General features: G+C 41.0%; 1 protein-coding gene across 1 annotated transcript in view; it reads right to left on the minus strand.

Annotated features, from left to right (window-relative positions):
* The window catches only part of tmeff1a (transmembrane protein with EGF-like and two follistatin-like domains 1a), a 43,571-nt gene that overhangs the window by 11,922 nt on the left and 19,345 nt on the right, over positions 1-12,304 (minus strand). Inside the window, 4 exon segments of the mRNA XM_044135346.1 lie at positions 917-1,065; positions 1,896-1,992; positions 7,209-7,238; positions 12,028-12,157. Coding sequence (XP_043991281.1) covers positions 917-1,065; positions 1,896-1,992; positions 7,209-7,238; positions 12,028-12,157 — 406 coding nt within the window.

Raw genomic sequence — 12,304 nt, forward strand, 5'->3', positions numbered from 1 at the left:
TTTCACCAACAACCAACAAACTTCTCAGGATGACAGATAAAGATCCAAAGAAGAGAAAACATCCGGTGATCAGCAGAAAGTTTTGGTTCCAGAAGATAAAAAGGCAAAAAACCTCAAAAACCACATCAGATGTTCGCTGGGAACAGGAAACTGAGGCTGGAATAAACGACGACCTGCCTTTAATCTACACTTCGGGTGGAGGAGGTGGAGGAGGAGGAGGCGGCGTCATGCTGAGGGAGAAACCTTTTTTTGGCATCTTTTGGTTTATTTATTACCAAATGAACATTGTTTCAACATAAAAGCCTCCTGGAAGATTGTTGCTCATCATCTGTGTCGACAAACTACCAACATCACAACTCGGCGAAAACAGAAATTATTGTGATAAATGATAATATTGTCATTTCAGACCATGTTTTGTTTGCTACAACAATACTAAAGTAAGTACACCCTCTGAAAAATCTAAAAACTTTAATTTCTAAAGAATATTTAACACAGAAACTGGAAAACATTTTAATATTCAAAATTAACAAGTAAAACAACTAAAACAGCAAAAAATTTAATTAATTATGATGAACCAAATATTAATGGTTCAGCTAATGCAAGCTGGCTGCTTTATGCTGGTGCCAATGCTTTGCAGCATTTTCCAGCGATACTGAAGGATAACATCTCTTTGACTATTGTAGTCCACATGGAAATTACAGATTTTATTTGAATTTATCATGCAGGTAATTGATTTATTGCTGACTGGGAAATGTTTAGTTGTTTCACACAGATCAGATCAACTCAACCTGATGTCACTGCAGTCCTTCCAGTCCCTGAAAGATTCATCTCCTCTGGTCTTAAAATAGGTTTGGAGCCGTTAACGGCCTTGGACTAGACTCCCTGAGGTCAGAGAGGAGATAAACTCTTACTGTACCGAGGCAGCGTCCCAGGTGTTTGACGTCGATCTGCTCCTGCTTCATGCACGAAGCCTCCCGGACCAGGCACGGGTTGTTGTAGGAGTTTCCGTCTGTGGCGCAGACCGGGTTCTCATTGTGGCCGCTGCAGTCAATGTTGCATATGCACCTGAGGGCAAAGGTCAACCATCAGAACAATGTCTCCTTTAAATGAAACTGTCTGAACCCATTTCTGACACACAGCTCCAAAACGCTCAGATTATTTTAACTTAAAGCATTTCAGGGCAGATTTCATGTTTCTCTGCAGTTTAATGAAAAGTTTGGATCCATCTTCTTCCTTCAAACATTAAGTTGACTCTCTGATATCATAATATGTTTCATCTGTTTATTTAACAGTCACCTAAATATGTTGTTAGTGGTAATAAACAACAGAGACACTTCCGCTAATCTGCTACAGTTTGGTTTAGCGTTTTAGCTAACTATGAAAATGTTTAGTGAACTTAGTTTTCCCTCAATCAGATTCTAAAGTGTTAAATTATTTTGGAAACTTTCAGTTGAATAAAGTTCAACATCTGTGGTGAAGTTTTGGTTATTAACTTAAGAATGCTTTGATCCTTTTACACACATGCTTTTATTTTGAAGGCTGTTTAAGCAGGAGTTCCATTTCCTCTCCTCATGTTCTCTCTCTGTTTCCCCAATAACTTTATTTAAAACAAAGACACGACAAAGTAAAAACATGGACAACAGGGAACAAGAAATAAACATAAATAAAATATTTGAGGAAAAAATAAAATATAATGTCAAAAATGAATTTGGACTCTTTCAAGAGTAGATGTAAGTTAGCGGCTTAGCATTAGCTTTGGCTAAATACCATGTCCGTGTAGCATTTTAGCATTAGAGCTAATGTTTATGATTAGATTAGAACAGCTAACCTGTTAGCCATCAGTGGAGACATAATGTATCTGTGAACCAATGAAAGGTTTTTAACTTCTGGCTCACCAGACGTCTTCAGAGTCCTCATCACATTCGGCTCCATATTTACACGTGCTGCACTTGGTGAACTTCTTCCCGACGTCGGAGGCGGAGCCCTCATCGTCTGTTAGACGGGCAGAGAGGGAAAAACGCTTCAGTAACAGCAAACGCTTCTCTACACTCCTGCTAATTAGGCTGAACTTTAACCTTTACTGAGCCTCGCGGAAACATTCACACCGTTTACCATTTAGTCACATTAAACCACAAACTGTCCGTCGTGCTCCGTCCAGAACCGGTTATCCTCTCCAACAGGACGAGACCTCCGTTCAGACTAACTGGTGACCAGCGGTATGGTGGGAGGCGTCACTGGGATGTTTTAGTGGACTTTAGAGGTCCAGGTAGGTCCAGTCCGTGACGCAGGAGGAACCAGAGTTTCTTCTTCGAGGACGATGTGATGAATCCAGCTGGTCGTTCATCAGTTGTGTTTGTTTCCTGGAGCCCAGCTGAGAGCATCTTCTGCTGGAGGATAAAAACTTCCAGGAGTCCAAACCAGCAGTTTTCAGATGGAAGCTGATTTCCATTAATTATGAAGGTCGCTGTGTGTTTTTCTACCAGCAGGGAAAAGGATCCTGAAAACACGAACAGGAGACGAATGACTCCGTATCCACTGTGTTCATAACTCATTGTTTGGTTTGTTAAACTCTTCTTGATCTTCCAGTCTGGATCTTTAAACCTTGATGTTCTATAAAACCACCAGGAGAAAAACTTTCATTAGTTTCCTCTGTTTCCTCAAAGTCAAACTGAAGCTGAAGGGAATCCATCATCACTCACCGTTCTGGTTCTGGTTAAACTGGTTTTAATTTCACCTCCTGTCGATTCTGATCCACCGCCTGCGCAGCTCTTCATTTTTTCAGATCTTCATCGCTGAACGTAATAATCAGCTTTTTATTTGTTCTGCCTCTTTTCTAGAAGAGTGGCTTAATTTCATTTTGAAAACAACCTGCAGCTCGTGCCGGATTTTGTTCTGGTGAGCGGCGCCTCCATGGAGGCTGCGGCGTTTTCCCATCAGACAGCTGAGCGTGTGGAGAGGCTGCTCAGGCTTATCGGCCAAATGGAAACAGAGGCGCCACATCATCATCTGATGTTGTTATTGTCATTACAGCGTTTAATGCCACCTCGCATGGCGACGTCCATTCTCCAGCAGCGAAGCGCTAAGAGCGCCGCAGGGATTATTCAGGGCTGCCTTTCATCAGCAGAGCCATTTTCATGATTCATCAGGTGCAATTTTGTTGTAAAACAGAAGAAAAGCTGAATCCTGCAGGGAGAAAGAAACTAATCCAGAGCAAAATGTAGAAACCACAGAGGAATCGGAGCCTGGAGGTTTAGAGTTCAGGACTGTTGTCTTAGAAAAGCAGAGAAACCAGATGGAGGAGTGAGATTCTCTGCATGTTTCAGGTCTTCTGGGCTCTAGTTTTCTTCATTTATTCATTAAATTTTTGCATATAAAAGTTTCAGCAGAAACTTTGATCTTGTGTTTGTGGTTCACCCGTAAATCTGACGCACAATCAGCATCTGCTGAGAGGAGCGATAAGCAGCTCTGGAAAACACAGTGACTGTTTTCAGGTTGTGCTAAAAGGAGTTAGCATCTTAATGCTAACATGCTGCTAATGCTAATGTCAGCGTCCACAGTCCAAGTTGCTAACGAAGCTCCATGAATGATCAGGACTTCATGAAACTCTGGAAAGACGAACTTTGGCTGAAAAAATAAAAAACTATAAATATCTTTATTTTTATTTTGTAAATTCAAAATTTACCAGCAAAAAGGCTTTTTGAATTGAAAACATTGGTCATGCTGTTGATGTATAGTTTCAATAAAATCAGATTAATTACTTACCGACCTTAAAATTAACCGTATTAAATTTTTAATTCTGTTCCAACTCCAGTTTTCATGTTTTACATCCAGTCTTTGCTGCTCCACATTCTGCTAACAGAAAAGAATCAATTCCTGGAAATACGCAGCAGAAACGAACATTTAGTTCCTGAAGGTCGTGAGATCGTTCAGCGTTATTTCCATTTAAATTCTGGATGAAATGTTTCAGTTACTGCATCTGAAAAATTAAAGCAAAACAAAATCGACACACAAATCGATGCAGCTAAACTGCAGAGGCGTTCACAGGCTGCTTCAAGAGCAGCAGCACGATTAAACTGTGTGTGTGTGTGTGTGTGTGTGTGTGTGCCTGACAGATTGGCCTGCTGTGTGTGTAGCTATCGAACATGGAGGGCTCAGTCAGCGCTCCATCGATTGACGTGGATCTGCAGCCGAACAGCGTCTTTGTTTCTGCTGACAGCAGGACGCCGCTGCTTCCTCTCTGACTCCTGTTGTCGTTTCCCTCTTTGCTCTCGCTAATATTTGCCTCCCGGCTGAAAAAGGTTCTTCTGTTCAAGCGTTAAATCCCGTGCAAACACAGATTCTGTAGCCTAAAACAGATGCAGCTTATTATCACCACCGTTTGGGTCAGCAGCTCACAAACTTCCTGCAGCGAATGGAAATCAGCAGCATGAGGCTCACGACCCTGAACAACATTATGGCTTCAAATTTTTATTAATATCCAGCTCAGAAAACGCCTAAAAGACTCAAACTGACGTTTACTTTATGCAAAGGAAGCCCCTGACACAGCTGGGAACCGCTGCTGCGCACAAATTTAAATAATTTTTAATAATTTAATAAATAACAGGAGATAAAAATAAGCAGGATGTGGATGTAAGCCTGAAGGAGCAGCAGGAAGTTCTGGTTTCTGGTCGAAAGCAAAACAAATCATCCAGAACGAAGTCAAACTGTGGAGAAAACGCTCTGATCGAACTAAATCTGAACCTGCAGCCACGACTGAAAAAGATAAACAACGGACAGAAAACCTTCCATCCATCACAGTGAAGCACGAGGGAGGCAGCATAGTGATCCGGGATTAGGCTTCTTTAGAAAGTTGAAGATGAATTTCAGTGTTTAGAAGAAGTGACCAATGATCAGGCCAAATCGAGAAAACATTAAGGTTTCGAACGTCCTAATCAAAGTCTAGAATCTGAGAGGAATCTCCTGAAAGGCTGCAGACTGAAGATCTAAACACAATCTGACAGATTTACAAATATTATCCAGTCAGGAGTTTTCAACTTGTATGAACTTGTTTCATCAGGAGAAACGACCAACAGAAGGTCATTTAAAAACCAGCAGCAGCAGCAGATAATCTCTGTGAAATAATCTCCACAGATTATTTCTCCTTCCTGTTTTTACTAACATTTCATCACATTAGATTCTCCTGAGGTCTGATGTGTTTTGTGAATAACTTTTCTTACAAAGTCTTAGGATTAATGTCCAGATTAATGTTTTGTTTCGGAGCCTCAGCTGCAGCCGTCTGACAGGTTAACACACCGTGTTTCTGTCTGCTAACACAGAAATCTGGGATTTTACTCGATTCTGTTCATTTGTGACCAATATAAAGATATAAAGATAAGAACTGCACAATATGAGGAGCACATGATTCTCATCCTGGCTGAATGCTCCAATCACGATGCTGATTCGATTAGCAAACATTTACCTTCATCACCCCGACGTCAAAACACTGAGCTGAGAAAGTTCATCCAGCGGATCAAATTTAGCAAGCAGGCTAAAGCTAAAGCTAAAGTTACCATCAGAACAGAAACATCACTAAAGCCAAGAAAAAATTTCTATATTTAGCAAACAATCCTGCTTCCTATTGGTGTAAGTTCTTACCAGCTGATGGCCTAGTAAAAGCCTCAGCTCATTAAGGGTCAGCAAGAAAAAAAGTTACAAAATGTAATGTAACTTCTGAATAAGAGAGGAGGCAAAAGTTCTGAGAGAACAATTATCAGAAGAGCCGAGGAAAACAGAGAGCTTCGGAAAGAAAAGTGAAAGTTTTTCTACTGGAGCAGGAAGAAACCCGGCTGCAGAGAGACGAGCAAAGACTCCACTGCTGAAGGAAAGGCACAATTATCAAACAGCAGAGACTGTGGATTAAATGAGGGCAGATCTTTCAGGACATAATAAAACCAAAAACCTATAAAGTGTGAAGAATGTTCCAGTTATTCAGCTGCTAAAAGAACCAAAGATCAGAACCAGAACCGTCAAGATGTGGGTCAAAATCCCAGCAGAGACAGAGAGTTCTCCATGAAGGGGAAGGTTTCACTGCCAAGTACTATAATGAATAGAAATCATTAAATATTATTAAATACTTATTATTAAATACTTATTCCCCATGTGTACTAGTGGTGGAGCTCAATTAAATTTTTTAATCGACTTATTTGAGCAATTAATTGAAATATATTTTATAATTTTTTGTAGAAATAGATATGAGCTCAACAACAAAGATAAGTTTTTAATCTGTTCTTCAACCATCAAGTTGGTGCAAAGTTTCTGATCATTCATGGATCTTCTTTAGAAATGTGAACTGTAGACGCTACATTAGCATTAGCTGCTACATGTTTAGCACTGAAGTGCTAATTTGCGTTAGAAGCACACCAAAACTCCTTTCCAGCAACCAACTTTGCTTAATTATTTCTTCAAAAATGAACCCCAATATGATGAGAGAAGCAGTTCTGTCGTCCATATTGCTTGTGCATTTTGAGTGTACCAGAAACAAGAACACAAAGGTTCCGCCCGGAACAATTGTTTGTAAAACACGGTTTTTGCAGCGCTGCTTTAAGCTTAATAAAGGATGTAAAATATGTTTTCATTCCCATGGCCAGGCGTCACTGAGTTCATGTTCTGGTTTTAGAACCGTTTATCCGCTAATTCCCCAACAGTTCAAGCAGCAGAGTCGGAGGCTGTTTCAGTAATTAATCTCAGAGGTTTGACTGTTTCATCGCAGCGGCTCGTCAACCCGCCGTGCAGATGGAGGAGGCAGCGCGTCTCCTGCAGCCGCCTCCAATAAAACCTCCCTGCAGCAGCCAAATTAAACAACAGACCATGTGGCCGTCCTCACAGGTGGCTGCAAAATGTCTCGGTTGCCAAATCTGGCATCGACCGCGCTTCCATCTTGGCCCCCGCAGGACGGAGAGATTCGGCCTGCTCTTCTGGGACGACTTAGCGGCTCCTGCAGGATTCACTGCTGCAGTTAATATGCATCAGAGGAGGCGTGGAGAAACACACACAGCAGTTCCTCCTGCCACAACACACTCAGGCCGGCAGCAGTTACTGTTTGTGCAGAGCAGATGAAGACTCAGCTGTAATTGATTTCTGTTTGACTTTCAGTCACAGCAGAAGTGAAGCAGGAAATGAAATCTTTAAATAGCTCAAAGAAAAAAAACAAAAAAACAACAGAGACTCACCGTCTCCGTCTCCTGAACCAGAACCGGGATCTGTGAAGACAGAAGAGACACGGCAGCGGTCAGATGTTTGCTGTGGAGACTCAGAGGAGAGAATCATCCAGCAGGTTGACGGTTAATCCGCTAATGCGCTAACAGAACAGCTCATTTTTAGCTTAGCATTTTTGGTAACTCTTAGCTCCCCCTAAATGTTTCTGTTTCAAAGAACGACTTTCTGAATCGCAGACTGTACAGGTGGGTGAGCAAAATGTTTGTAAAGATAAACGGTCAAAAAATTACAGCAATAATTTGAGTTATTTAGTTAATAATAACAAAAACAACTAAGGATTCATTTTTATTGTCACATTTTCATCATAATTCATCAGTAATTTATAAATGTCAGTTTCAAGCTAAATATTTAGTTTGGAACAAGATATTTATTTGACCAAGTATTTAGTTTGATAAGTAAACATTTAGCAAATCATAGATTTATTGTTTTAGCATTAGCTTCTGCTAAATAGCATGTAGGTGTGTAGTTCAGATCCTCCAACTTCAACTCAAATCAGCAGTAAGACGGTCAAACGTCCTTAATGGACCAGAACCGGTTCTGGATGGGATGAAACCCGACTGGTGTGTTTGGCTCAGACCTGCAGCTCCATCAGGAAATGGAGCGCCTGCTCCAAACTTGGCTCTGATGCTCTGAATTAAAGAAATGAAGGCCGTCTGGGAGTTTCTGGCACGGCGGTGTCGCATTAAGAAATGGACCCCAGCTGCTTCCTTCCATTAAACTTCACATTTTCTTCCTCACAGTCCACAGGAAGTTGTTTTTCATCCGAGGAGGGCAGAAACAGTCGGAGTGACTCGGAGACTTTCATGACTTTGCCAGCAGCTTATTGATCAAATGTGAAAATTTGGCTTAAAACTTGCAGGTGAAACTGAGCTTCAACGTTTTAGAAAGAAAGACATCAAAGATCCGAGTGAAAAATGTCTGAGTTGTTATTGATTCCCTGCAGGCAAATTTACTGATGAAGCAGCAAAAACAGCGACTGCAGTCTGAGGGTCCAGAAAGAAAAACACGGAGAAAAACTCCAACGAGGAACTTTTCTAACCACATAAAAACTGGATGAGGCAAACAAATCTTTATCTACTTAAACAGTAGAAGCTGACATTCTGCAGCTTCAGTTCAGTTAGTTTTATCACTGATCGGTTTCCATTTGGTCCTTTAGGATTAAACTGAAAGGCAAACAGCTACAGAATAAAGAGTGAAAAACCCAGAGAACGTTTAAATGGGTTAAAGACACAACCAGGTGTTTCATACAGACAACTCAATAAAAACAGATGGAAGAAATCAGAACAAACACTGTTCTAAAGAATCTATCCGGGTCCAAACCAAAGCCTGAAGGAAAGAGACGACAGATTTGGAGTCTGTCGACGTTTGGAGTTTCGGTTTCATTTGAATCGGGTTGTTTTGTTACATGTTGCACTGTTCTTGTTTCTGATTTGTGTTTGGCCTGAATCTGCTGATTAAAAATAAAATTCAACCATTGTGGCATAACAGACATAAAATTATTTTATGCATCTATTTAAACTTGGACTCATCTGTTTTCATTTGGGAAACGTTTCCAGGGATTTGGTGGACAAAGACTATAAATACTTAACTAGAGTTTCTGCTGATTGTGAATAAATGTTTAATATTTGCTGGTTAAAACTCTTAAAGGAGAGGCAAAATAAAAAACATCAACATTATGGAAAAACAACATAAAGACTAAAAGATGGAGACATTTGAATCTAAAGGAAACCAACAGTGGAATCCTGACAGCTCAGTTTACTGGAGTGGAAATATTTCCAGTTTAGTTTCTGCTATTGTGATTATTGATAATACATACTGCTATTATTTATTTAGTTTGGTTTATTTATTATTACGTCCGTGTGTTTACTCTGAAGTTATTGTGTATTTACTTGTTCATTGACATGGATGCAGAATATTCGCTTTTCTAAATGTTTATGTTTCAGTTTTATCTGCAGTTTCCAGATGAGTCAAAATTAAACATCATGAATATTTCATGTGGATTAAATGTTTAAGGACGATGATGCCCAGGTGTGTGCAGGAAATAAATTACAAGTTTGGAAAAAATGAATAAAACTTTGGTGTGTTGTGACCAGAACCAGCAGCGACCCGTTTGGACCCGTTTGGACGGCGGACGGGTCAGAAGGCAGAACCGTCTCCTGGTTTCTGGTTCCATCAGCGAATCGCAGACGGAGGGAAACTGAGACGTTCATTAACAGCTGCTGCTTCAGAAGCTGTTGTGGAAATTAAAGGGTTAATGAAATCCTCCGTCCTGATCGGGAAACATTCAGACGCTCCACAACCTGCCGCCCACGACCTTTAACCTTTGCTCACTGAGGCCTGGACGTTTCTCTGAACCTCACACTCTGACCTGATTGCTGGGAAGATGGAAGCAGCCCAAGGATCCTTACATCACTCCTTCCTTCCTACTTCCTCTTTCCTTCCTTCTTTTGTACTTCAGTCTTTTCCTTTCCTTCCTTCCTTCTCTAATTCCTCCCTTCTGTCCTTCCTTAATCTTTCATTTCCTTGCCTCCTTCTTTAACTCCTTCATCCTTCTTCAGTCCTTTCCTTCCCTCCTATGGATTTAAGACGTTTCTGACTAAAACCAGGAAGATAGAGCACATAACACCAGGTTTAAAGTCTCTCCACTGGCTCCCTGTAGCTCAAAGAATAGACTTTAAAATACTGTTAGTTTATAAATCACTGAATGGTTTAGCACCACAATACATTAAAGATCTGCTGCTGTTGTATCAACCTTCCAGAACCTCTCAGGTTCTGGTTCTGGTTCTGCTCTTCATCCCCAGAACCAGAACCAAATGAGGAGAAGCAGCATTCAGCATCTATGCACCACAAATCTGGAACAAACTTCTAGAAAACTGTAAAACAGCTGAAACACTGACTTCCTTTAAATCTCAACTAAAAACCCACTTGTTTAGAGTTTTATTAGAAACGTAATCAATTACAAATTTATTGATGGAATCTGTTTTAATGTGTTTTTATTATTGATTCTATGTTGCATCACTTTGTGTTTCTGTTTGATTTTATGTAAATCACTTTGAAATGCCTTAATGCTGAAATGTGCTATACTAATAAAATCTGATTGATTGATTGATTGATTGATTGATTGATCGTCTCCTTCCTTCCTGTCCGGCGTTGTGCTACGTTAAGCATTAAAGAGTTTTTTTAACTGATCTTTTCAGCCTTCTGACATGTGGAAGCAGCGCTAACGTCTCTGCTGCAGTCATAACTCTTCCTCCTTCTCCTCTTCATCCTCCTGCAGCTCTGCAGTTATTTCATCAGTGAGAAAAATAAACCGGCTTCTCCTTCAACTCCAGAGTGGATTCTGAAAGCTCAAATCTAAAGGAGGTGAAGCGGCAGCAGATGAAGCTTTTCCTCGGCTTTCTGAAGTCCAGAGTTTTTTCTTCACACTTCGGCGTCGATTCAAACTGGATTAAATTCAGACGGATAAAAACCACACAGCAGCCTCTGAATCCCGTCATGAAAGAAAGTCGGTGGCGTTACGTCTGACTCACAACCTGTTGCATCAGATCGAGCCGTTAAAACGAGGAGATTCAGCTTTTTAGTGAAAATCAGAGAAAAGAAAATCAGCCTTAAAGTTGTGGAAGCAACGGCTGGTGTTCCGGTCCAGACCTCCATCTGAACCAGGTCGGGTCTTACAGACCATGTTTCTGTTTCTCCAGTAAATGTGTGGAACAGGAACCAGCAGGGAGGTGAGGAAGAGGAGGCTGAAGAGCACTAGGCTGGTCTCCGGGGAAACCAGAACGCTGGCGGCAGCATCACCTCTTCCTGTTCGCTGAGGGAAAACCGTGAAGTCACCTGACCTGCAGGGACGTCGGTCAGCTGATCGTCCTGCTGCTGACGTTCAGTAAAAACTCTTCATCACTTACAGAAAACATTTAGATTTTAAAAAGGCCAAAACTTTTAGAGAGTTTTTAGGATTTTTATCAGAAGAAACAAACATCAACACAGCAGTGGTGGTTTTTATGCTGATGCTAACACTAGTTAGCTGTTTGGATTTTCAGCTCCAGTTATTTCCTGTTTGCTGAATCCTTTAAGATTTGATCTGTTTTAGTTTCTTTGTTGCATCACCAACAAAACGCTCAACAATCAGTAAAAACGACTTCTGTTCTTTTATAAACTCCCTTTAATGCTGCAGTAAATCTGTTTTTATGTTTGGAATGAGAAACAGATTTAAAACTGAAACAAAACATTGGTACTGATAAGAATCATCTTAACGTTTCTAGAACCGGTCCAGAATAGCAGAATTATTTGTTCCCAACGTTCTGAATGAAAAAATAAAATGTAAAACCAGTGAGCAGTTTCCAGTTCAGAGGCTCTGAGCTTCAGGAGATTTTAATGACTTTCATCAGAAGCTCCTAATTAAAATTGATCAGTTAATTAACCAACACGTCCTCAGAAATCAATCAGACTGATGATGATCTGCAGAGTTCAGAGCAACAACTGGTCTGTTAAAAACACAGCAGCCTGGAAAAACCGCAGGAAAATCACACATTTTAAAAATTTAGCTCTGAGCTAAAAGCTCCAAGTGTTAAATGTTAAAACTGCTGCCAGCACTGAGCTGCCCGTCAGCTCGGAGTATTTACAGGACTCAGTATCTGTCCTGGGCTCCGTGCATTTGCTGGATTGTTAATTGTCCCTGGGCTCCGTGTATTTGCTGGACTTAGTATGTCCTGGGCTCCGTGTATTTGCTGGATTGTTAGCCGTCCCTGGGCTCCGTGTATTTGCTGGACTCACCGGCGGAGCATGGCCCGTCATGGACTCTGGAGATGGATCTCTGCTGCTTGCAGGATGCCAGCCGTCGGTAGCACTCGTTCTGGTAGGTGTCTCCATTAGAACCGCACACCGGGATGTAGTTTTTGTGGCACTGCAGGTCAAACCCAGAGGTCAAAGTGGTCAGAAATGACTCAACAATGGCAGTAAACATCCTCAGACAACGTAAATCCTGAAAGCTCAGGTAAAAGAGCAAAGAGGAAAACCCTAAAGCAGCTCCATGGAGTTTCTCAAGGAGAAA

Source organism: Gambusia affinis, linkage group LG12 (genome assembly GCF_019740435.1).
Source record: "Gambusia affinis linkage group LG12, SWU_Gaff_1.0, whole genome shotgun sequence".
In the NCBI taxonomy this organism is placed as follows: Eukaryota; Metazoa; Chordata; class Actinopteri; order Cyprinodontiformes; family Poeciliidae; genus Gambusia; species Gambusia affinis.